Source organism: Lissotriton helveticus, chromosome 6, assembly GCF_964261635.1.
Source record: "Lissotriton helveticus chromosome 6, aLisHel1.1, whole genome shotgun sequence".
Taxonomy (NCBI): Eukaryota; Metazoa; Chordata; class Amphibia; order Caudata; family Salamandridae; genus Lissotriton; species Lissotriton helveticus.
The window spans coordinates 880,954,799-880,982,378 of record NC_136067.1 but is presented as its reverse complement, the minus strand read 5'-3'; the positions used below and the strand labels follow the sequence as shown (position 1 = coordinate 880,982,378).

Below are 27,580 nucleotides of genomic sequence, written 5' to 3'. Positions count from 1 at the left end.
GTCGAAACGCGTTGGTTTCTGCTTTAATTTTGACACAAATGGATTTACAATAAAAACGAACTTCGAGTAAACCCTGTGGATTACCTTGGATTTTTATCGCGACTCCACGATCTTCTCTGACTGAGGAATCCTTGGTTTGAATATATATATATATATATATATATATATATATATATATATATATATATATATATATATATATATATATATATATATATATATATATATATATATATCTTTATATATATATATCTATAACAAGTAATGTTTATTCGAACGAGGCGTCTGACCGGACCACGCGTTTTATACATTAGCAGGCTGCTGGCAGTCTTGCGTGTTATGTGAACGGGATTATCCAGTAACCCGATATACATTTCATTGTGGTTTTTGTAGAATCCACGGTTTCTGGCGTTTGGGACATACTGGCTGGGCTTACTGACTATAACTGCTAGATTTACACTGAGGAATATCGTGGCGTACTATAGAGATGTACTAATTTGAGCAGCTCTGACTCCCTGAGGTATTCTATGGGAGTTACCACTGTTATATAAGCTGATCATCGTACAAATCTACTACAATATTGTGACGATCTAGTTGGATATTTGGAGGTTTGTTGATACCCCCTTATTTGAGATATTTTATGTTATTGTGGGATTCATATATTTTATCCTGAAGAAGGTGTTGGCTCTCTAAATACATGCCCACCGAAACGCGGCGATGCAATTCCTGAGTAGTGATACGCTAAGTCTGTGAAGCAACGACTCTAACCAAGACAATTTTACATGCGCTAGAGCTGGATTGTGTTTTTGACTATTGTATCTACCTCAGTTCAATAGGAATTATATTTTCCTTCCTTTTTAGGTCCAGCCTGTCAATTCGCTTGCGCATTGAGCTTGCGAGAATATAGGGGCTTAACGAGAGCTTAACCATCAGGTGATTTCATGCTGTGCCCGTGAAAAGCAAGCTCAATGCGCAAGCGCATTGGCCTAAAAAGCGCGTGCACATCCAAGCCACCAGCCTCCCCCCTACAGGCATCCCCCAGCGTGCGCTCTGCCTCAGGCATTTCTCCTCCCCTAATTTATTCACTGCCCACGGCCGGCCGGCCGTACTTTCACTTTGAGGCCGCCAGGCCGTCTCTCTCGTTTCTCCTCCCCCTTCCCAGTGTACTTTTATTTTTTTTAACCGGCCGGCTGTACTTTCACTTTGACGGCCGCCAGGCCGTCTCTCGCGTTTCTCCTCCCCCCCCTCCCAGTGTACTTTGATTTTTTTTAACTTGTTTTCTCCTAATATTATTGTAGTATCATTTCTGGATCATGTGTGAGGAAAACGTAATATAGAAAGCAAACGCACTTTCACTTTGACGGCCGCGAGGCCGTCTCTCGCGTTTCCCCCCCCCCCCAGTGTACTTTTATTTTTTTTAACCGGCCGGCCGTACTTTCACTTTGACGGCCGCCTGGCCGTCTCTCGCGTTTCTTCTCCCCCCTCCCAGTGTACTTTTATTTTTTTTAACCGGCCGGCCGTACTTTCACTTTGACGGCCGCGAGGCCGTCTCTCGCGTTTCTCCTCCCCCCTCCCAGTGTACTTTTAGTTTTTTTAACTTGTTTTGTTAGGCACGGGGAGATGAAGTGATTTGCCCAGAATCAAAGGATTTGTGTCCCTGCCGAGATTCGAACTCGGTTTCCCAGCTCATCTCTAGCCGTTAGGCCACATCCTCTCCCCTCACACCAGTGCTTATTTTTTGCTGATGGTTGCAGATGGGCCCCACCGGCATTTGTTTTTTGGGGACCGGCACCACGTGACAATGCACCCCAATCCTGACCTGCAGCAGCGCCTGCAATTACAGTACACCCCAATACAGCTCCGGTCACTGCACATCAACCTTGACATGCATCGCCGCCTGTCTTTCAATATCGAGACCCCTTATAAACACATTCTCAGCACTGCCACTACACCTCATTCCGGACCTGTAGCACCTCCTGCATCTAATATATGAGGAGGACCGATATACAGCTCCGCTGATGTTACTGCAGCTTGGCACTTTGACCCCCTCAGAAGCAGAGTCCTGCCAAAGAACAACCCTGTCCTGCAGCACCTTCTATAATTGGAGTTGAAGGACCTCACGCAACTCTACGAAGGCGCAACCGGGAACTCGGTCACGCTGCCAATATGGCGGTTGTGCCGGTCCCCGGTGCACCTTCCACGGCGGGGAGGGGCGGAGCCAGCGCTGATATTGCTCAAGGGTGACCTCCATAACTGGATAACGTGGCTCCCAGTTGAAGCCTTCAGATGGGGTTAACTATACAGCACTGACTGCCCCCCCCGATTTCCTATGCCTCTGAACAGGAAAGCAGCTTGAATTTGCACCACGCTGGTGCATCAGGGCGCTTGTGAACAGAGCAGCGGCGTCCACCCTTCTGTTTTTGGGCCTCGCTTGATGCAGCCGGGGAGCGTGCCAGGGTTAGACTGTCCACGGAGGCGGCTTTCTTGTGTCATTGTGAAATCCCGAACCTTGTCCCTGAGGCCTGTAAATATGAGACTTCTCCCACCACTCACCCTTCAAAGAAGCACAAGCGTGACTCCATCGGCGAACCAGCCGAAATGGTACTTCTGACGCCATTTACAGGAAAGTCAGCGCCTTCTTTTTTTTTTTTCTTCTTCTATTTTCTTCTCATGAGAGCTGGTATTCAGCAAACCGGTCACCCGCACACTCCTCTGCTCCGAAGTAATTGCTGACTTCTTAAAATAGGGGTTTCAATGTGTACCAGGGCTGACTGGTCTATAGGGCAGTCAGGCAGTGCCCGAAGGGGTGGTTCAACAGGTGTATGGATCTGGTTTTTGCTGTTTGGGGGCCTCTTTTATGTTCTGCTGGGCTGGGCTTTAATGTTGATTTCCCTGGTATTAAAACAAACCTTGCCTGCAGCAAGCTTAAATCTTGACAGTTTTCCATACCATGCAAAGCACTTATACAGAGTGTCTTTATAAGTTTAAAAATGCCCCAATTGGTAAAACAGGCAGTTTTTTAAGATTTCTAATTCACTCGTGGGGGTCAGTTGTAGTTAGGTGCATAGGCCTGTTTTCGGACCCACCCTGACCCTGCGTGGTACTGATATGCCAACTTTCATCCTTACAAACAACGTGCCTTTAGTCACCTCATTGTGTGCCTTATGCCTCATTTCAAAGCAGGACAAATTAACCCTTGCTTGTTTATTGGTGCATTGGATCAACATCGTTTTAGACTTTCATGTCGTTTCACAGAGCAATGCTCTGTTCGGCACCTGCAAAGTGGTAATTTCTCTCTGGTAGCTGTTGAGCTATGCCAATAGCTCTAACGCAACAAAATGCGAGACCTATTGCATTTCTAATGCTTTCTAGTGTTTTCGACTATTGTATCTACCTCAGTTCAATAGGAATTATATTTTCCTTCTTTTTTCTGTTTCCCACTTTTGTATAATTTTGTATATTATAGTACTATTTTTATCAAATTGTATTATGTAACATGTTTTTAACCTATGTCTGAATAAATTATATACCTTTTATGAAGTCATTAAAGCTTTTATATTTTCCTCTTTGCTCCTCCTCGAAGTGAATTGAGTATATGTGTATGTGTATTTTGTAGAATATTTACCCAAAGGGGAAATTTCGTTTTGACATTTGTCTTTTGGTACCCTACCCCTATGGTCTATTGGGTCTCTTTCTTTTGCTAGTGCTAGAGGTGTAAGCACTGTACACCCAGCGAACATGGGGTACGGTCCGTACACACCATGATCGCGGGGTACGGTCCGTACACCCCATGATCGCAGGGGTACGCACCATAACCCTTGCGATCATGATGTGTATGGACCATACCCAGAGTGGGGGGCATTCCGTACCTGTTTCGAGGCGAACTCTGCTTCTCCGGATGTTTTCGGCTCCCGTACAAAAAGCGTTGTAAGGTGCGTCCCCGACACGAATCGTACTTGCTGGGTCAGAAAAACCAGCCGCGAACCGAACGGATGTCACGTACAGCAGGTTCCGAGGGAGATTCGTACAGGGGTTTGATTCGTACGGTCTCTGTACGATTCGTACGGAGTCCAGCTCCTGGTACGAATCGTACTTCGTCGTACGTACGGGTGACGTTGCAGGGTACGATTCGTACGGGAAAAACGCTCCGTACAGCTATTCGGAGTGTTTTTTCCCGATTCGGAATCGACCCCTTTATGTAATGTTAATATATATATATATATATATATATATATATATATATATATATATATATAATTAACAAATAATGTTTATTCGTTTTTAATAAACATTTTAAAATTAAAAAATACATTAACTTTAATTGTTTTGTAAAAAATTTAAACTAATTGTATAAATAACGTTTAGTAATTATTATTACATATTAAATAACAATAAATATTTTATTGTAGATTGAATTCTTTGAAATAAATCTTTAAATAATATAAATTAATTAATTATTTTTAAGTTTGTAATACACATTTGAGATGATAGGGCTGTAACATTTTTAAATTGTTCGAGGTTTAGAAACAATATATGAAATTATTTTCTATTAATATTTAACATTAAAATATTCTTGCTACATTTTCATAAAGTTCAATCAACTTTTTTACTTTTCCCTGTGCTTTACAATGGTGAGTTTTCCTTGCCTGTGTCAGAAACACTAAATATGTCTAATAAGTTACTAGTAGTAACTTTACACTCATAATGTTGGTTTCAGACCCTGCTTTCAGGGGGTGGGGATATTTAAATCTAAACTTTGGGGTAACTTTATGTTCGGACATTGTGAATTGCCAAAGTAGTAAAGTTACTACAAAGTGTAAAAGTAAACTGACATTTGAATATATCTATACATGTAAATTTACCTTTGTGAATAGAGTTCTGAATATTTCACATCTAAGCATTCACAAAGTCATTTTATTTTTGGTGGGATAGAAGCGCCCTTCTCTGCCAAACTGGTAGTTTCCCACCCCATTTAGGGATGGGAAACCACTGACTGTTCACTGGTGGAGCCGTAATTCGCAGGAGTTCCAGGTACCCAATCACAAGCAGCAGCCCATACGCTATAGGGCCTTCATTGCGAGTGCCCATACCTTCATCCAAGGTATGGTTGATTTGTGAAGACAAAAGCAACAGTGGCCCGACCCACAGGGAGAAAACTCCTCACGGGTAGGTAGTGCCATTGCTTTTTTGATTTTCAGAAATAAACCACCTCTTGGGAATTTTATTTCTGAAATACAAAAGAGAATGTTAAGCAAGCTGCAGTAACATGGCAGCCTCCCTGATCTTAGGTGTTACTGAAGTGCACATTTGGCAAAACAGTCCCCTCCAAGCAGGCAAGAATTTTTAAAACAGGAGAATGCATAGCGGTGAAAGCTTCTTTTGTACAGGTGAGTACACCCCAATCTAAATCTTGTCTAATATTTCCTCTAACCTCTGTCCTCCCACAAACTGGACCTCTCCATTTCTCAAAAAACATATTACAGTGTGACCCTGAAACCATATCTCTTTTATGAGGCAGACTAGAGCCCAGTTTTAATTACACTTTGCACTGGGTTGGCATAACTTTTGTGTGGGCAAACCCTGTGCAAAGTGTTGTTATGGTATTAACTTTCCAATGTAAATCGGGATTTGTGTTGGAAAGTTAGTGGCTACTGCATGGGTGGTACATGGGCATTACCATGCAAGCACCCATGGGTTTTGGTGCAAATCCTTATTTACTAGCCACTGTGACAAGGATTTGTGCCAAAATCTTAAGCTTCCAAGCAGACTTAACAGATGAGAAATGCTTTATGTTCTCCATAATTTTGAAACTTTGCATGCATGCTGCATTGTACAGCACACAAAGGGTCCGATTCTGATCTCGCTAGGAAAGCCCCCCATACGACTCGGATCCAGAGGGCTTTCCGAGCGAGACATGCTCCAGGAATCCGAACGAGCGAGTACAATGCTGTTGTATGCTTGCGCACTCATTTAGCTCAAACTCCCATTAAACTATATGGGAGCCCGTGTACAGATGCATACATAGGCTCCCAGAGCAGAAATGGGGTGGGTGGGGAAAAGCATACACTCTGTGGCGGGCACCCCATTGTGCCCACCACACTGTGCATGCCTGGATCGGAGGACCCATGAGTACACCCCCGTAACAGATTCGGAGTGCCCCGGGTGAAGGGAGGGCCTGCTACGGCCCCCCGAAGTATGTTTCCAACAGCCCTTTTGTCTCGCTGAGACTGAGGCGAAGAAGCTGTCCAGATCGTGCATCTTACTCGCTTGGTCGGAATCCGGCTCCATTGCGCAGCAAGTTTCGTCTACGTACGAGTCAGGTTTGGGTCCTAGAAACTATTTGGTCGCATCGTACTTGGTCGTTCGGACCTGTGTACGATTCAGTCGTAAACAAGGGCTACGAATTGGATCCGGTAAAGCCAAATCCGATTTGGAGGACTTCCTAGCGAGATCAGGATCGACCCCAAACTGGGAAAAGTATTAAAGCATAGTTTTTATAATGGAAGGTTCTCCTTCCAGTACAAAACCTAACCTTGACGGAACACACTCTAATGCAAGGGTGTGTGCATTGGTGCATGTCAGCCTAGAGTTTACCAGCACTGGAAAATAGCACAAAATTTTAGTAGCTATGCCGTTGTTTTTTCACTCACACATTCAGGTAGCGGAGTGCAGCAACTTTGTTTGCTGTGCTGTGTTGCGTCATATTTAGTAAGTTTGTCCACTAGTTTTTCACCATTCAATACTATCTCTACATTTGCAACACATCCTACATTGAAAGAAGCAATACAAAGGGCCAGAAACAGTCTGATACCAATTTAGGGAGGACACAGTCTCAGGGGCTTGGCATATATAAACACTGAAGCTCAGAACTCACTCTTTTCATTCATGAAGTTTGTGACATTGAGGTACATGCCACAATCCATTCACAAGATCCCTTTATCATATGGGCATGAGTAGGTGGGAGTTCACAAGAATGGACTCCTCCTGTAGTGAGCTGCATAATTAACTCACAAACCGTAGAAATCTTTGAATGGGACAGATAGTGCACCGTTAGGGAGACTAAAGGCCTAATTAGGATTGCTAAGTATATGTGTTGTAACAGAAGTAACTCATATCTCATCAGTTGTGGAGATTTTATTGCACCCTGTTAATACTGGGCCTGAGACATAAAGGCAACTTTTGAATAATTTGCACTTTTGATTAGATTTACTACTTTTTGCATTTAATTAAAAAAAACTGTATACCACTAGTAAGTTCAGCACTGCACACTAGTACTGCAACACGTCATCCAATAGAAAATAATGTAGTTAAAGAATTAAAATAAAACCTCATGGGAAATAATTTTAAATACAATTACATTATTTAACACAGTTAAATGTATACATTAAAGTAATGTAATATTAAATAAATATATACAAATAGTACAGATTTATTATTTTGATGTTAAAATTTTATTTAACAATAAATTTAAATTCCCTCTATACATAACTTGTATTAAGGATTAATGCATATTATTTATTTTACTTATGTGGGAATGCATATTTTTAATTCAAAATTTGGAAAAAAATTGTAATTTAATTTAATATATTTTCATTAATGAAAAACATTTTTAAAAATCAGTTAATATTGCTATAGCATTTTTTTGTTCTTCATATAAAACAAATATATTAAATTAATGTATAATAATATTCAATATAAAAAAAAATTGGGTTAAGACTTGTTGTGGCTAACTGGGACACAACGTGCCAATGGAAACTGGACACTCCACCGTCATTCGCGGAATGGAAAAGGGGGTTGGATTGGTGCATAACTAGGTAACAACCAATTTACAAAAACTCAAAGATGCCCTGAAAAACACATGAAAATATGGGGTGCATGGGCATCCTACAGAGGCATCACCATCAACAGGACTAATCTATCTGGGTCACTATTCAACAACAAAATACAGACATACAATAGACCAGGACTGAAAATACCCACTAATATGCACAGTAAAATATATTATTGGGGGTAGGGCGAGGGGGTGTAGGATCTAAGGAATATACTGCAATTGCTGTACAGTTAATAAGTAACAGTTAATTAATTCTGCTGCAAAAAATGTGTGTTATCAAAAACATATTTTAATATTTATGTTTGCGTTAAATATTCATTTTGTTTTATTTTCCCTATACTTCACCATTGGAAGGCTCCCCAGCCGGGGCAGATATCTCCACATGGCGACATAAAGGGGCCACTTTAGAAATGTATTTAACTATAAGATAAATATTACCAGTATTTTAATGTTAAATATTAATGTAAATTGATTTTGGGCTCCTATTTTTATCATTAATTTGCCAATCTTGGGGGAGGAGCCAAGCTCGCGTCCGAGATGGCCGCGTTTTAGCTCGGCTCCGTTCGCCTGCCTGTTTTTATCGTCTATCCTGCTGTTATCCTGCCCCGGGAAGTCCTCTTTGCTATGCTGTAGTGCTAAGACACCTTGCAGGCACTCACCTTTTGCTCTGGTTGTCCTTGGGTGCCGTGGATCCTGCACGTCGCTCCCGCTCGCTTCGGGGCCTCCGGAGCGGGCTGGCCTGGATCTTCTCGGCGGCGCCCGGACGGGGCGGAGCGCGATGGTCGGCCCTTGATGGCGCTGTGGACGCGGTCGTAGAGGCCGTTGTGCGTATAGGCCGGCTGTGGCTTGCTGGCCGGCTCCGGTGGACCGGTGGCCTTGGGTGGAGGCGCTGGCCCTTCCGTTGACGGGGCTGACCGTACATTCGGCTTGCTCCCCCTTTGTTCTCCGGTCCGGCCATTTTGATTTCCTCCGCCCGGACTCGGAGAACGGGACCGGCGGCACTGGGGAGCTGGCGATCCCCCTTCTTCTGGTGGCCCCCCTTCCTGCTCTGGAGGTGCCCTGCTGCCGGTCGGCTGGTCTTCATTTGCCTCGCTGCTGCCCGGACGGGGGTTGACGGACGCCGCGGCCCCGCCGGGCTTCCAAGATGGCGGCCGACCCTGAATGTCTCAGCCGGGCCTGGACGAGCGCTGGAGGCCCGCCGCATGGCCCGGGTGCCGGATACTGTAAAGGTTTTCCTACACTTGAGGACATCCTGGACGCCCTACACTCCTGGCGAGCTTCGGTGGCCGCACCCGTTGTCACCCTGGAGGTGGATCCTCTCTTCGGGCCGTTCGGGCCCCCTAAACTGGGTGCGGCTTCGTCGCCGTTGCAGGGTGTGGCTGGAACTATCCTGGGAAGCATGGGCCCGGCGACTGCCGCGTCTGTGGGTGTGCGGAGTTCCGTTGCCCTTCATCGTCCTGTGCTATCTCCGGCGCCACTGGTCTGGGGGCCGGATCCCGTCTGGACTGGACTCGATGGTTCTTTCTGCCTCTCTTCGCCTCGAATGACCGACCCTGGCTCCTGTGCCGGCCCCGCGGAGTCGGCTTTTCTCGAACTGTCCCTGAAACTGTGCCTGCATTGCGTGCGATGTTCTCTGACTTTTCCGGATCATCCGGGTTTTCCTCCACGTATCTTATCTGGACTGCCGTTTGATCTCCCTGTTCTTTGCCTTCTGTTCTTCGTGGTCTGGTTCTTAGTGAATCGGACGACTACAACTTTGGACAAACAAGGACAGGGCTGAGACGGACTTGCCTCTGTGTGCGGTAGTCTTGTACTGGTTTGGATGATCGGCATGTAACGGTATGACTAGGTGTGAATTTGTGGTGCTCCTGGAGTGTATCCTGATACCTTTTTTGACTTCCCGAGGGCTCTGCCTTTTTCTCAGGCGGGTGGGTGGGTGCTGATAATTCTGTTCTTTGGCCCTCTCCCGTGCATTTTCTTCCCTTTTCCCTTTCCCCCCCCCCCTTTTTTGTCTTATGTTTCCGTCTTGCCTTTGCTCTTCTATATTTCGGGTTCTAATTAGGGCGAAAGGCACGCTGCTGGGGGGTAGGCCATAGCCTTCTGCAGGGGTGCAGGGTGGGCTTGCGGGGTGGGTGGGGGGGTCTGTCACTTTGGGGGGTCTTTTTCCCCCCCTTTTCTTCTCCCCTTTTTTGTTCTATGGCTCTTAAGTATTCTCTTTTTCGGGACTCCGTCTCGTCATGTGTCCCCCTGGGGTGTTTCTGATGCACTGGCCTGCCGGTCTTATTGTGATTATGGCTCACTGCGTGTTCTGTCACTAATCTTTAATGTATGCCGTGTACCGGTTTATGTTTTCCTGCTTCGTCGCCGGGGGGCGCATGTTTGAGGAGGAGCCCCTTCCTTTTTCTTTTTTCTTCCTTCCCCTCCCTCTTTCGTGGGGGATTTCCTTCCTTTTATTGGGGTGTGTACCGTATTGATTGATACGATGGGATCTTTTTTACATCCGTTTGTTAAGTCTGGTTGTGGCTGTGGTGGGTGGGCGCTGGACGGCGAGCGCAATTGCCTCTCCTTGTGGTACTTCCGTTGGGATTGTATTTACCGCTATGTTTAGTTCTTGTTGGATTTATCCTGTACTTTCTATGATCGCCTGTTCGCGGCTCACCACGGCCCCTCCCTTTTTGCTTGACTCACTGCCCGTCATGATCCTGTACTTCCCGTTCCCATAATAGAAAATCAACCTTTACATATCCTGTCCATGCTGGTTGCTCTATGGCTTTCGGCCTATATCTCCTGTGTTCTTGTTGTCATATCCTGTGGATACTTTTGTACTGCTGATTATGCTCCTGCTATGTGGTGGCCAGCCCGCTGGGTTGTAGGCCCGTATTTGTGAGCGCTTTCTGTACAATAAAGGTTTTTTTTTAAAAATTAAAAAAAAATTGCCAATCTTTTCAGACTTTTTTTTTTTATTCTGAGGTAAATTTCAGGTTTAATTTTCATATTATGTACCCTTAAAAAATTAGTTCTTACCTGAACCATTCCAAACCTTTTTAGGTATAGGTTTTGACAGCACACATCTCAAACAGACCTGTTCCTAACTATATACATTGAATGGGCTTTGGGCACACCCCTCTCAACAATTGGCTTTCTTCGATCATCCTCTTTCAGCCATTTACTTGAGGCTTTGTCAGTCGTGTCTTGGCTTAGTCCAGTGGAGCAGTCCTCTCTCACCTAATTCTATTGTGTTTTTTTTGGTACATCCTTCTTCCTTCTTGCAAGTGTTTGCATTGAGCTACAAAAGGGTCTACTTGAAAACTATAGTACCTATAGTCCTCTCTGTCTGCTCCTGTGATTCCTTTCTCTGGCTCACAATAATGTGCTGATGTTGCGTCCGTAAGGGCATTAAGCTCCGAACTACCGGTTTTGTCAATGCTAATTTTCAGAGGGTGGGGGGAGGGGGGACACTGGTTGTTCTCATCTTCCCTTATCTTTGTCTTTTGATGCCTCATCAGGGGTACCAAGCACTATATAAATGCAAATCTCTCCACTGTTCTTTTCAGCCCAAATAATAGACCCACATATCCACGACTCAAGTTAATGTCATATTTCCCTTTACTTATTCACCACTAATCCTTTTTGGGTTCCAATGTAACGTGCTACTTGCCGCAAAACACATTCGACACCTCGTCAGGCGTAGTAAGAGCTATATAAATGCAATTACAATTAGATATAAACTAGGTGACGTAATTACAGGCAACTTCTGATATCAAGACTGGTATAATGTAAGAGAAATTAAAAAGGCATGTAGAGAAACAGCTGACATGACCAACATCTTCTTCTTCACTACAAATATCGAATTGCTTGCTCCATTGTTTTCTAAGGTGTGAGCAAGGCTTCCAGTCAGGGCCTTTGAAAATAGGACTGATTTTCTCTGCCCGCTGGTTTTTGTCTCTTGTACTTGGGGTTGCACTTGGGAAGCACAGAATTTCACCTCTTGTCAGGAAAGGTCATCATGACTTGACAGCTTCCAGGGCACACACACACAGACAGTTTTAGAGATTATCGCAGCCACACCCGAGTACTTCACATGTCTTTTAAAGACCATTTACATGTTAACGAGGCTTTGTTTATTTTTTCACTCCTTCATCTCCACATGGCGAAAGGCGAAAAATCCTTTCTTTGACGTGGGTAACCTTTGCCTACTGTTCTGCTGCGTGGATATTTCTTTTTCTATGCAGTGCAGGAGAAAATAAGTTTGTTTATTCCTATTCACCTTTCCTGACCCCTGCAGCTGCTTATCATATCAGGCTGCCTGTGACACAAAGTTTGACTAATGGAGTAGTAGGTAAGAGAATGTGTTACTATTTGTTTTTCTTTTTGAAATCTGCACAAGCCCAGCAGGACACATACTTTGTGTGCGCTTCATTTAATCAGTTTTTATCGTTATCATGGCTGATGCAGGACAACAATAAGACAATACAAAATGCCCAGATAACGCTGGTGATTAATAATCCTCCTGGGGACACTTACTCGTTTGCTTAACGGAGGAATAGCAGCATTTTATTCAGCGCACCAGCCCACCACTCGCCGCACCCGCTTCGCGGGTGCCGCTTCGCTTTGTGGGAGACGGGACATCTTCGTGGAGGAGCTTTGTTTACGGCGGTAAGGCGGCACTGGGCGCGAGGCTACAGCGGGGCTGCGAGCGTGCGGGGACTTCAATACCCAGAAGTCCCTGCAAGACCGACGGCTAGCTTCCGGTCCGCTCTACCTGCTGGCCCGCCCCCCGCCCTTCGAGGCTTTGAAAAGGTGCTTTTGATTTCCAACGTGTGGGACACTTACTCGTTTGCTTAACGGAGGAATAGCAGCATTTTATTCAGCGCACCAGCGCACCAGCCCACCACTCGCCGCACCCGCTTCGCGGGTGCCGCTTCGCTTTGTGGGAGACGGGACATCTTCGTGGAGGAGCTTTTTTTGCGGCTGTAAGGCGGCACTGGGCGCGAGGCTACAGCGGGGCTGCGAGCGTGCGGGGACTTCAATACCCAGAAGTCCCTGCAAGACCGACGGCTAGCTTCCGGTCCGCTCTCCCTGCTGGCCCGCCCCCCGCCCTTCCGAGGCTTTGAAAAGGTGCTTTTGATTTCCAACGTGTGGGACACTTACTCGTTTGCTTAACGGAGGAATAGCAGCATTTTATTCAGCGCACCAGTGCATCATATCAGGCTGCCTGTGACACAAAGTTTGACTAATGGAGTAGTAGGTAAGAGAATGTGTTACTATTTGTTTTTCTTTTTGAAATCTGCACAAGCCCAGCAGGACACATACTTTGTGTGCGCTTCATTTAATCAGTTTTTATCGTTATCATGGCTGATGCAGGACAACAATAAGACAATACAAAATGCCCAGATAACGCTGGTGATTAATAATCCTCCTGGGGACACTTACTCGTTTGCTTAACGGAGGAATAGCAGCATTTTATTCAGCGCACCAGCGCACCAGCCCACCACTCGCCGCACCCGCTTCGCGGGTGCCGCTTCGCTTTGTGGGAGACGGGACATCTTCGTGGAGGAGCTTTGTTTACGGCGGTAAGGCGGCACTGGGCGCGAGGCTACAGCGGGGCTGCGAGCGTGCGGGGACTTCAATACCCAGAAGTCCCTGCAAGACCGACGGCTAGCTTCCGGTCCGCTCTCCCTGCTGGCCCGCCCCCCGCCCTTCGAGGCTTTGAAAAGGTGCTTTTGATTTCCAACGTGTGGGACACTTACTCGTTTGCTTAACGGAGGAATAGCAGCATTTTATTCAGCGCACCAGCGCACCAGCCCACCACTCGCCGCACCCGCTTCGCGGGTGCCGCTTCGCTTTGTGGGAGACGGGACATCTTCGTGGAGGAGCTTTTTTTGCAGCTGTAAGGCGGCACTGGGCGCGAGGCTACAGCGGGGCTGCGAGCGTGCGGGGACTTCAATACCCAGAAGTCCCTGCAAGACCGACGGCTAGCTTCCGGTCCGCTCTCCCTGCTGGCCCGCCCCCCGCCCTTCCGAGGCTTTGAAAAGGTGCTTTTGATTTCCAACGTGTGGGACACTTACTCGTTTGCTTAACGGAGGAATAGCAGCATTTTATTCAGCGCACCAGCGCACCAGCCCACCACTCGCCGCACCCGCTTTGCGGGTGCCGCTTCGCGGGTGCTGCTTCGCGGGTGCCGCTTCGCTTTGTGGGAGACGGGACATCTTCGTGGAGGAGCTTTGTTTGCGGCGGTAAGGCGGCACTGGGCGCGAGGCTACAGCGGGGCTGCGAGCGTGCGGGGACTTCAATACCCAGAAGTCCCTGCAAGACCGACGGCTAGCTTCCGGTCCGCTCTCCCTGCTGGCCCGCCCCCCGCCCTTCCGAGGCTTTGAAAAGGTGCTTTTGATTTCCAACGTGTGGGACACTTACTCGTTTGCTTAACGGAGGAATAGCAGCATTTTATTCAGCGCACCAGCGCACCAGCCCACCACTCGCCGCACCCCCTTTGCGGGTGCCGCTTCGCTTTGTGGGAGACGGGACATCTTCGTGGAGGAGCTTTGTTTGCGGCGGTAAGGCGGCACTGGGCGCGAGGCTACAGCGGGGCTGCGAGCGTGCGGGGACTTCAATACCCAGAAGTCCCTGCAAGACCGACGGCTAGCTTCCGGTCCGCTCTCCCTGCTGGCCCGCCCCAGCCCTTCACGCCCCCTATATTACAACTTCTAACTCCCGCAGCGCGGGACGCAGCCCGGGCGAAGACTGGGCAAAGACTGGGCCGTTTCAGGCCGTTCCAGACCGAACAAGACCGGACCGGGCCATCTCTCTTGGCTATATTTGTCACGGTACCCTGCACTATAAGAGTTTGTCTAATTGGTATCCCCTTTTTTTAATATTGTATTATGTCTGCTCGTGAAACACGGAGCATGGCCACTAAAACTGGGAAAAAAACTACAGGTACACTGGATGATTTTATTACAAGGACTAGTTTATCTATTGATAATGAGATTACCAAACTTCAGCATAGAGTCTCTCTCGAGTTAGAGTCTGCAAGAAGGCTGTCAACCGAACTAGCACTAAAGAAAAAATCCTCACTGGGTAGTATTGCCCTTTCGAAAACTCCTGAGCGCACCTCTGGCCCCGTACCAATTATCATCTCGGCGGAGGTATACTCCACTCCTGAGGGACCAGCTCCCTCCGTCAACCAAGAAGTAGACCCCTCGGGGCAATCCGTCAGTGCCATATCTGAAGGTATTCCATCTCCAAATGCTCCGATTGAGATCATTGAGGAAGAAAAGGTGTCGGGGGAAGCGGCTCTGAATAAGATTCAGGGAGCCACCAAGGCAATACCCAAACAAAAGAGAAAACGTCAACGTTTATCTGTGTATGCTAGGAAAAAGGTTAAGATAACCTCTAGCCAATGCATTCCAGGGGGGGCTCGTCAACAACTTACTGCCATTGCTACCGATGGGTCTGACCAGAAGCCACCAACTGCACAAAGTAGCAATGACAATATAGAGGCACTCAACTTGGATTTAGGAGTGGACCACCTTGTAGAAGATGGTGAGAAAACTTCTATATCCATGGATGATTCACAAGGGGACAGGGAAGAGTTCTTGAAAATAGTATGGGAAACGCTCAAAAAACTCCTCAGGCCGTTAGAAGTGAGGCTAACTGGTATTGAAAATCAATTACTTGAGGTGGAAAAAAGTGTTATAACATTAACTAGTCTAAGCCTTAATGGTGGTGATATTCCCACACATGCTCCGATCATGGCCCCTGTGGTATCCCCGGATATAAATCCATCAAGTGCACAGCAACAAAAAGAGGTTGTAGTAAAAAACACAAGTACAAATCTGACAGCAAGCACTCAAATAAAATCCAAAGCTACACCATCGAACTTGCCATTAGCTAACATTACTAGTAAACCCTCGTTGAAGGGTCCTGTACAAAGTAAAAAATCACAGTTAGCAAATGTTGTTGTCACTCATTCTCCTGCTCCCGAGACTCCTGTCTTGCAAAAGTTCCCATCTAATATACCTCCTAATAACCATACTACACTGGGCCTAAATAATTCCTTGGCTGATAGATCCTTTGCCAATAGGAAAAATATATATAATCATCAATCAGCCCATACTTATAACAACTTTAAGGGAGGATATATTGATCTGCCCCCTGATGCCAGTCCTTTTGTAACTGTTCTTACTGGGGTACCCGAATTGGAAAACCAATATGAAGAGAACCCTTTATCCCTAAAAAATAAGGTGATCTTTTGGTTAAATTCAAACAAACCAATTCCAAACCATATGAAAAGTAAAATTCTCATGGTTCGTAGGGTACCATGGGTTGGTCCCATAGCAAAGTCAATCCCGGGTGATTGTATAGTTATTTCATTTGAGGAACCATATAGTGCTGACCAGATCTGTGCATGGAAATCATATGGAAACGTATCTTCCATTGTAGCCAGACCCTTATCGTTTTTCTATCCCCCACCCATGCCCCCAAATTAAGGGTCAAATTGGAACACTGTTAACCAACATTATGGGTATGCACCAAATCCGGCCAGACAGGTTGATAGAAACATGTGGACTGGAATCCACACTTTTAACAGGTTTAGCTGCCTAGATGCAGTTGACTGACTCGAGTTCATGCCAAACTGTATCCCGAAGTTATATGACACCTATTGTACACTCAGGGTTGGGTGCACTAACCTTAGTCCTAGAAATAGCATTCAGAGCATGGAATGTATTCCAGTAGCGAACCAAGTATCCTGTGATATGCATGAGGAGTGGTATGGTGAAGAAACCAGTACCGTACTAGGGGCCTTGAATACCAATGCAGATAGTCAAATAGCCAACTTACAGTCAGATAGAATAGACCCTCTGCTGGTACCAGTGTCGTCCATTGATGATTCTAACCTTTCTGGCAGCAGGCCAACCCCAAAGTTGCTTTTCCTGTCATGGAATATTGCTGGAGTGGGCAAAAACCTGATAGATCCCGAATGGGCAGATTACGTTGATTCCAGTGACTTCTGCTTATTGCAAGAAACATGGGCAATGGACGTTCCACATAGGATGGGATATAAAACCTTTGGCAATGAGGCACTTCAGTCTGTCAGGGGGAGGCCATCGGGTGGATTGATCATATGGCTTAAAGTCACTTTGGCAATAAGGGTTGACCTTATAGATGCAGGAACTCCTTATATTTTGGCCTTAAAAATCATAACTGCAAAGGGGGATGAATACTATATTGTTAATGTTTACAATAGACCTCTTGGTCGGTCTAAGGTTTCTCCTACTTTGGAAACCCTGGACTCCTTCCTGAAAAGGGTGGTTGGTGATGTACCTGTAATTCTGGGAGGCGATTTAAATTGTAATTTTGAACAGATCCTTGGGATTACTGACATCTTTGAGGACGAAGATCAAGCATATAATATTCCCCAGCTTGATTCCTCAAAATACGCCCAATGCACTACTTTGGCGGTCCAACTAATGAGGCTAACTGTCGATCATGGTCTTAGAGCATGTAACGGCCGCCTCCCATCCGACCTAACTAAACAGCCCACCTTTGCAAAATCCAAAAGCAATCTAGATTTTATTCTTGTCTCATTAAATATTTGGCACTTTATGATTGATTTTAAAGTGATAAACAGGGATGAAAGTGACCACTATCCTTTGGAACTCTATATTGATGCACACATTCTCAGCGACATCCCTGTACCTATATCGACTGAGAATGCTACTGATAAATTGTGCGAACAGGTACATATTAACAACAATAGACGTGCCTTAAAATGGCCGCATATCTTATCTGAAGACAAGATCTTAGCATCGGTCTACTCACTTTTTGGCACGACGTTCGCGCCTATAGTTGGACAACCCTTCTCACCTGACCACTATGATCATTTTGTTGAACTACACAAGGTATTTTTTAATGAATTAAGAACCTATATGTCCAAGATGCCTAGGAAGAAGCAACAAAATGTACGAGTGGGATGCCACGGAAAACTCTGGTATGACCACTCATGCAGGATGGCTAAGAGAAAGCTCCTAAATGCTATTAAATACAACTCAAAAGAAGATGTCAGACTTGCAAGGGGAGAGTAAAAGCATGTCCAAAAAACCTCGAAAAAATTATGGGAAGAATCGATCTGGGCTGATATGGTGGCTGCTGCAAAATTGAATGATAATGTTGGCTTTTGGAGGTTGGTTGCAAATGGGGGGCATGCAGGAAGAGCTGTGAAAGACATGTTCCTAGATGAATTGACATGGGTGTCACATTTTACATCTCTGTACAAACAATATGATAGTGGTGTCGTTGAGATTCCATGGCTACTTCCAACTTCCGAATGTCTTGATTTCACTTTGGACGAAACGAAAAGGGCAATTAATGAATTGAAAAATTGTAAAGCTCCTGGCCCTGATAAAATTCCCGGCGACCTTTACAAGCACGAAATTGAAGTTTGGGCTCCTTATATAAATCGTATGTTTAATGCTTTGTCCAAAAATTGTGAATTCCCCGATAGTTGGCGTGCAGCAGAAGTTGTATTAATATTCAAAAAGGGGAATAGATCTGTTCCTTCAAATTACAGGCCTATTAGCTTAATGGACACCCTGCAAAAACTCTATGCCAAACATTTATTATTCCGGACAAATGATTGGCTAGAGGAGTCAGCTATACTCTCTAAATTTCAAGCAGGCTTTAGGAGCAAGATCAGTACCATAGACCAGGTCTTCAGATTCTGTTGTATATATTGGAAATACGTGCACATAAGGAAAGGTCATTTGTATGTAGCTTTCGTAGACCTGAGAGCGGCATTTGACCTCGTCCCTCGCAACCTGCTCTGGAGGTCCCTAAATGAAGCCGGTCTGCCAGGGAGTCTTCTGGTACAAATAATTGAGTTGCACGCTAGAAACTATGCAAACATCAGATGGGGTCCAAATGGTGAGCTGACACGCAATATTCCAATCGAGCGTGGTGTCCGGCAAGGATGCGTTTTGGCCCCCACCCTTTTTTCCATATTTGTCAATGATGTCCCTGATCACCTGAATGGTTGTAACAATGATTCACCACAGCTTAATGGAGAGAGGGTGCCTGCGTTGCTCTTCGCGGATGATACCATCTTAATATCCCAAACCAAGAAGGGCCTGCAGGCACTCTTAAACTCGTTTAGCAGCTACTGTGTGATCAAAGGACTAGAAATAAACGTTGACAAAACTAAATGTATGGCATTGAATCCTATTAGACCGGACAGAGGGAACTTGATCTTGAATGGCCAAACTTTAGGAACTGTGGACAATTTTTCCTATTTGGGGGTAGTACTCGATTCAAAACTAACATGGAAGGCCCAAATCGAGAAAAGCAAGGTGTCATATGCCCACAATGCCAAACCAATAATTAATAAATTGAATGCCAGCACAAGCAAGAGCGTAACCCCCGTACTTGAACTTTTTAAATTTAAAATCCAATCTGCCGCGCTATATGGGGCCGAGATATGGGGTCCTTGGGCTAGGGAGAGCTTTAAAGGTCTGGATAACAAATTCATGAGATCAATTGTAAGGGTTCCCACTAGCACACCACTAATTCCCCTTCAATTAGATCTGAATTTTAAACGAACTGATTATCTGACCATCATTAGACCACTAATGTTCTGGATAAGGATTTGGTCCACCCCAGAATTGCTAGATTACAGGAATGGTCTTCGAGAGTTACTGAATCTGGACTCTTTGAATTCGATTCTATGGTTTGGGCATATTAGAAAATGGCTCACAACGCTGGGCTTGTATTCGTTGTGGGAAAATCCAGAGAATTTACCACCATACGCCAAGTTGATAGTAAAGAAAGCCTTTTGGTCTTACATGAATAATAGGATTATCCATAATCTGGCGTTTTCGGACAGAACCTTTGCAGCTCAGAGCTTCTACTTCGTACCTACTGTTTCGGAAACAGCTTAAGGCACATCTCTTTGCTAAATCTTTTTAACTAATTAATCTGAGCTCTCCCCTCATGTGTAGCTCTCTGTCAGTTTAGCGCCATGAAACCGCTGGTGTACGTGCGCTGTATAAATAATTTTAAATAGAAATAGAAATAGGCTCTCACATGACAGCAGAACTGGGACCCTAATACAAGATTTCTTATCCTTTAAAGATGAACCCTGTTTTGAATCCTTTTTGGATGAAATAGAGCCCCCTTTGGCGAAGTCTCTTTTTCTGAAATTTAGGTATGGGAATCTTATGTTGAACTTCAATATAGAACGTTGGTCAAAGAAAAAATTGGAATGTTCGAACAGCAAAAGTGGGAGTTGTCCTATGTGCTCAGCCCTTTGTGTGGAGAACGAGGTACACATGTTGTTTATATGCAATGCGTATTTAAAAGCCCGAAAAAGATGGCTAAAACCTATGTGTGCGCTCTTAGGAACTAGATCTTGTCTTATAGCGTATAGGATCTTAAAAACTAACACTGCCCAGTGTATTGTATTCAGTGTTAGTAGGTTCCTTTATTCTGTGTATCTTGTTCGTAGGAAATTTGGCCAGATGCTTTGAGTAGGACTCCTTCAAAAGCTCATCCTTTGCTGCTAAATGAAATATGTCTTAAAGAGGCTGGTGATAAATTAATTTCGTACTGATTTTTAAAAAATTAATTGTTCTTAAAAGTATTGATGTACGTATATTGCTATGATCCTCTGTTTTATGTATGTACATATGTGTGTCTTTTATGGCCTATCGCCCGAAATAAAGAAATAGATAAAAAATAATCCTGCTGGAGAGCAATCATTTGTCTGTTAGTAGTTTTTAAATGCAGATGAACTGTCATTTATGTGGAAGCTCAGTGGGTTACTGCCTTTATCACAGAAATCCTTGTGTTACTTGCAGTTCAGAAGTTACAATCCCAACATAGGACAGTGACCAATGAACTGTCACCAAAGAGCTGCATACAAACATGAATGGTATAGTTAGAACTACGCTTTTTTTGTTTTGTAATATAGTTAGAACTTCCTCAGTATTTCATTATTCTAATGTTGCTAAAATGAGTATGTTTGGGCAGATATACATTTTTATCAGTAAAGCTGACCCCCATGGAATATTCTTTAAATCCTAAGGTTGTGTTTCCCCAAACCAAACCCTCTTAAAATATACTGCCCACCAGTATGGATCACATGTGATTCCTACACCTTGTAATCCTCATTGACTAATGTGACATTCCATGTAGACTGATTTACATACATGTATAATTCATTGTCTCTGTATAATGTGTGCGTGGTGTACAAAGTACTGACACACACTACACTGATATGAGTAGAGCTATACAACAAATGAAATGCATTTGAGAGAGGGGCTACATGAAGATGAGGGGCACTGTTGGAGGGTGGCAGTGAGGGAATCCGAGGAGGAGATAGTGGGTAGGGCTATGGAGCGATGAGGGGCACTGTTGGAGAATGGCAGTGAGGGAATCCGAGGAAGAGGTCATGGGGTGGAGGGGAGAGTTAGGGAGAGATGAGGGGCACTGGTGGAGGGTGGTAGTGAGGGAGTCTGAGGAGGAGGTCATGAGGGGGAGGGGCTAGGGCTACAGAGAGATAAGGGGCACTGGTGGAGGGTGGCAGTGAGGGAATCTGAGGAGGAGGTCATAATGGGGAGAGGTTATAGGGAGATGAGGGCACTTGTGGCGTGTGGCAGTGAGAGAATCCGAGGAGGAGGTCAATAGAGGGGGCTATGGAGGGATGAGGGGCACTGTTGTAAGGTGGTAGTAAAGGTATTTACGGAGAAAGAGGTAATTGGTGCGGCGCCAAAAAAGACTTTCGCATCAGCGTTGAAGCTGGCCCTGTCATGGCCTTTCTGTTTTTGTTTATTTAATTAGCAGTCGGTCATAAGGGCTACTGTGGAACATACTTTAAAGTGCGTGCTAATTATAATTGTTTTAAGTTTGAAGGTGATTTTACTAATGTTTTTACTGGGAAATATGAAAGTGGAGCCAGATGGTGACTGAGATGGGGCTTGGGCCCAAGGTCAGCTGTGAGATAAGGTGCACTGGAGAGGAGTAGTGGATAATCAAGCCTGTAAGGGAGTGTGTTGCAGAGTTCTGGGTCAGGTGGCGGTAGTAATGAAGAGGGATTCTCCCTGAAGGCTCCCACAGAGGGAGCCCGTGAAGTGTCACTTGCCTGATACTCCCACCTCAGAAACCTCCTCTTCCCATCAAAGGAACATTACATGGAAAAAACACTTTTTGAGAGTGATAATATTTAGAAAGTGATTTGAAAAAGAGTGCGTTTTACTGGGCCTTGTAAGACTAAGAATAGATAAAGGAGGGCCCTGAAGCAGGCCTGTCTAGACATATATGCAACAAAGCAAGCCCGCAGTGGCCCACCCAAATGCACCCTTGGCCCACCCAAATAAAAATTCCTGGAGCCGGGCATGACTTGAGACCCTGAAAAGATTCACCATGTGATAGCCTCCTGTCTATTCTACTGTTAGCGACTGATTTGCTTTCAATATTAAAGTTATTCCTATTTTATTTTTCAGACTTCCTGATACACTAGCAAGGCTGGATTTGAAAGGCAACTATATCGAGGAAATCGAGGAACAAGAGCTGAAGCACCTGAAGCAATTACAGGTCTTAAACCTACGAAACAACAAGATTTCTGCTTTGGACCGGAAGGTGCTCGAGTGTTTACCTCGCCTCCGGCACTTGTACTTGGATGGGAACCCGTGGAACTGCACGTGCGACTTGTTGAAAGTGAAAAAACTCCTGACAGAGAAAGGAATGGACGTGAAGAGCGGGCAGTGCGCCCACCCGGAGGAATGCCTAGGGGAGACCTGGATGTCTTCTCGAAGGATCCTGCAGCACTGCGAGCAGCTGTACTACTACGTCAGCAAGAAAGGGAAAGAGGACAGGAAGCCAGCGAAGGGCCACGTGCAGGAAACGGTCAGAGCCCAGGTGGAGGATGACGAAGAGGATTATGAAATAGACTGAGCGGGCACAATTCAGGTGCTCTACTAATCTGAACTTGAATTTCTGTAGCCCGTTATGGTTATTTATATGTTTGTGGGTGAAATGAAGTATATAAATTCACGACTCAACAGATTTTACTCGGTTTTGGACAGTAAAACAAAGCAATTTGTTGGCCACAGCACTTCTAAAGATTTTTCTGTTTAATAGTGTGTCACCTCTATTTAACCCCATTGTCCAACTACTACTTTTTCTGCGTTTCCCTTCTCCCATTTTGTTAAATTCTTAATCCGAACTCACTGGAAAAAACATAATTTTTGTTTTAGAACTAAAGACAACACCGTGTTTTTTGTTGCAAAGATTTTTCAAATTTAAACAGTGGAATAAAGCTGTGCAATTCCATTTGCAGCTCAAAATAGAGGTACAAACGTGAGCCCTCTAAACGGCAATACCTCAAAATAAAATATAAAATGTGAGTGCTCCTGCTGCTACTGAGTGTTTCAGATACATTTAAGTTAACATAATACCGCCCAGTGCACATCAGAGCTATCACTGCAATTCTGTTTCTTTGGGGCAGGTTGGGGATTGGTGTTGGTGGTGCTATTTTTCACTTACAGCACTAGGCAGGTTGTATGTCAAATTTACGGGGTACAAAATATCTATCTGCTACAATACTGATTGTAGAATATCTATCATTCTATTGTCAAGGTAAGTACATATAGGCAAGTGTAGATTCACTATTCTTAACTCTACATCTACTTACATTGAAGATATATATTGTCAGGGTCGACAGATGTAGTGATGAAAATAAAATCTACAATTACATATATATACTTATCATGACTATGTAGTGATAGTCGTTATGGCAGAGTCGTTATGCTTGCAGCTTGATTAAAAAAAAAAATTCCGAAACAGGAGTATTGAAATTCTAAGTTTTGTGGAAAATACTAGAGTCTACAATTTATTGTTGACAAACAAACTACATTTATTAAGGGATAATATGCAGGAAAAGTCTAATACATGTATTATTCGGCGCGGTATACATTCATTCTGCATGAAATCCCCCATTTTCTGAGTGCAAACTGAGACTATGAGGTGTTCACAGCACCCAGTAAGTACTGCAACCAGAAGTATTGGTATTTACCAGGTGAAGTTAATACCTCACCATTTACTGGCCCTCTCAGAATCAGGGCTTTCATCTTCGGAAAGCTTCTAATGTTCAAGGAGCTATCATGCTTGATAACCAATGTGGAATTAAAGAAGTTTCTTGAAAGGTTAGAATATATGTAGGAACATGCGATACAGAGGACTGCCATGCATCACTTCTTCAAGTTGGAATAGTTCCAAATTTCCACGCAGCAAAAATTAATTCAACCATAAGTAATCAAAATGACCCTATAACCTTTGGCATGGTTTAGTAAGTATTGCAAAAGTAGCTATTGCTACAGAATTATCGTATGGACGTGTTTAGAAATAAGGGCATAGGGAGTATGGCCTGTTGTTGTAAAAACAGTAAAGAATGCATGAGCATTAAAAGAATGTATTGGTATAACTCTCACCCACATTTTCAGCTCAGAAGAAAATGGTGTTCAACCATTAAGTCACGCACAAGACTTGTTTCGACAGTTTGTTTTAACATGATTTTTTTTTAAATAAGGAAATCGTTTGCAGTTAAAACCTGGAGAGTGTGTAATTACTAGAAGAGTAAAGGGTGTGTGTGAAGAGTAGGTCTGGAACAAGCAGTGCAGGAAGTGCAGAAGCGCCTCTAAAAAACTTGAAAGAACTTAAACATAGAATGAGCAATAAAGGGGCCCTTCTAATGTGTTCCTGAGCCTGCACATATCCCATAAGCGTTTAGGGAAGTGATGTTATTGGCATGCAGGTCTAATTGTAAAATGAGCATTGAATGACCGCGGTCCAGAGGCTGGTTTAATGTTCGCCTTGTCTCTTTATGTGAGCCCTAACATACACTGATGCTGATGGTACCAGTGATTCTGGGGGCAGAGCCACCCAGGGATTAGGAGTGGGCCACGAGGATCCACCCAAAAATGAGGAATGAACCGAAGACCTGGTAACTCCAGTGCCGGTTCCCTTTGCAATTCATCATTCCCCCTAGAATTTCACTGAAATTTCATATGCATTCTGCAGCCGAAATCTGTGGGTGATACAAAATAAATGTGATGTCTTCCCGCGGATCTCATAATCCTGGTGGGGCTGCATACTGCTGTCACCTGGATTCATCGGAGTAAAAAGGGACCTTGTGATGATGCCCAATGAGAAGAGAATCCATCTTATTATATGGAAAGTGCAAAACCTACAGAGAATGGGAAACCTAACAGTGTACACACAGAGAATTGATACAACGTGTTAATAAACTACTTTGTACAAATGTGCGGACCTCCTCATTATTCATTTTATGTATGTATTATCAATTGAATTAAACTATTTTTTACTTTAAATTTGTTCTTATGACAAACGGACCAATAAAGAGGAAATAACATAATTTCTCACCTAATGCCTCCACTAAAATATATGGAATAATGTTTCAGTACCATGTTATACATAATTATGCATGTTTTGTTTTTTGTGGTATGGATACTTGGTGTTGCAGGTTTGTTTTAAATTAAAAAATATGTATTGAAAATCAGGTTAAGTGGATATAACCACATCTGATTTCTCAACAAATGGGAGGGAGCAGGCTCATGCAAAGAGCCAAAGAGGTTGTGATTATAGGCAAAGTCTGTGTGCTTCCTCTGGTGCCTTCGGGTAAAAGTAACTCTATTTTAGTGACCCCCTCCCTCCACTCCTTCTATAACACACACACACACACACACACACACACACACACACATGTACACGCACACACACACCCCAAAAGCATCCACACAAGCATACATACAATTACTTATAGTTTTCTGTCTGAGTCAACTTGAACCCTTTTGTGCTAAATTCTGAGCCCTCCACAAAATAAGCAAGGACTTGATAGAGAAATGTAAATTACATTTTAATATTATGGGTCCATTTCAGAAAGAAAGTCGAAAACTTATTGGCATAGATCTCTGATTTTCTGACTTTCTGGAATTTACGAACATTCCAGGGAGTAGTGCAAAATTTGATCCGGTATTTTGGGGACCGGCACTTATGTTTCCTTATTAGACTTTGAACATAAAAGAGAAGGGCAGAGAAGAGAGAAAGAAGGGGGAGAGAAAGATGGAACAACTGTAAGAAAAGTAGGAAGCAGGGATGAAAAAGAAACTGCAAGGTCGAGAAAACAGGCAGAGTGTATGCTGGTGAATGGAAGAGGCAGCCCAGACCTCAGCAGTGCCAAGTTTGGGCTTCTCAGGAAAACACTGGGCCCCTGCACGTATTCGTTTACAAATTAAGCTCTGCCTAGGAGTAGCATGGAAAGCTGTGTCAGGGCACAGGTTTCCAGGTGTACTTGCCAAAAAGTCAGATGATATTCCCAGGGGATCCTACACCTACTGTGTGGAGCTCCATAGCGGAGAATTTTGCACAGGAGAAATCGGATCCCATGGGCAAACGCACATTTTTTTCACTGGATAAAAAATAAATTCCCCTTGGAGAAACCACTTCTCTTAAGTCCCTGGCAAATCTGGGGTGATATGTTCTACTTCCAAATCTTGAAGGGAGTTTATGCTCGTCCTGTGCTGAGATAAATGTCCAACCCTTTTCATTCAGCAACAAATACTAGAAAAAGACTTACATAAGACGAAGCGGAAATGAATCTCAACCTGCTCAACTATTCCGGCGATAATCTAATGTAAAGACTAAATCTATTCATGCAAAGTTTCACAGAAGGCGTAAGTAAAGAAATTATAAGAGCCACTGGATATAAATCACAATGGCACGAATTGAAGTAAAACAGGGTTTGTCGACCTCCTTTTCTTCGAGCAGCTTTGAGGTCAAGACAATCGAAACTCGACTGATATTATGTGGTTATATACGTTTACTGTGCATTGTTTTAAATGTGATTTTATTTTATATTTTTATTGGTATTTAACAATGATACTGTATTTAATGTATTTGCTCTATGGTTTTATCTTTTATGGTTGCGATGGCAGCCAAATAAAGATTAATTTGATTTGGCTAAACCAGATATTCAAAACGATTTCTGCTAGTATCATGGAGTAGGCAGGCAACCTTTTATCCAATAAAATAATATACGCCTACCTATCAATAATCAAGACCTTTAAAAATGATCCATTGCTACAGGAGAACTTAGAGCTACGTCTTGTCTGCCTAGGGTTCATTATGAGATATAGAACTCATGTATGTTCAACACATTGGGCCCGATTCACAAAGGTAAAATAAGACCAAAGCCTAACTTTATGACTTTCAGTATTCCAAAAGGGCCTTCACTACTTGCAAATGCCCATTTGTGAATATCGAAAGTTGTTGATATTCATAAAGGGCATTTATGAGTAGTAAAGGCCCTTTGTGAATACCAAAAGTCGTAAAGTTAGACTTTCGTCTCAGTTTACTTTTGTCAATCAGGCCCATAGGTTACAGAGCAGTGTCACAGAGCAGTTCTTCGTTGTCCTTTATGTGCCCAATTGCTCCAAAAAAAACTTGTGCCTTACACTCAAAGCCTTGTGCAAATATTTGGCCAAGGGACACACACATAGGTCATTGTTGTCTGTTGTTAGTATCCTAAGGGCATTTTCAGAATTTCTCACTCCCATACTCCTGCACACAGGAGTCAGCTAAAATGTCCTGATGCCAGTATCCCTGGACAGAAGAACATAACATGAGCAACTGTTTCATGGGGGGAAGCACAAGGTGGACAGACTGGAGATGCTCGTAACA

At 44.1% G+C, this 27,580-nt stretch overlaps 1 protein-coding gene across 1 annotated transcript in view; it reads left to right on the top strand.

Moving 5' to 3' along the window:
- Positions 1-22,900, top strand: part of LOC144761570 (nephrocan-like) — a 123,303-nt gene extending 100,403 nt beyond the window's left edge. Inside the window, exon 3 of the mRNA XM_078646868.1 lies at positions 22,327-22,900. Coding sequence (XP_078502994.1) covers positions 22,327-22,777 — 451 coding nt within the window. The 3' untranslated portion in view covers positions 22,778-22,900. The remainder of the gene's footprint in view (positions 1-22,326) is intronic.
- The last annotated feature ends 4,680 nt before the right edge of the window (positions 22,901-27,580 follow it).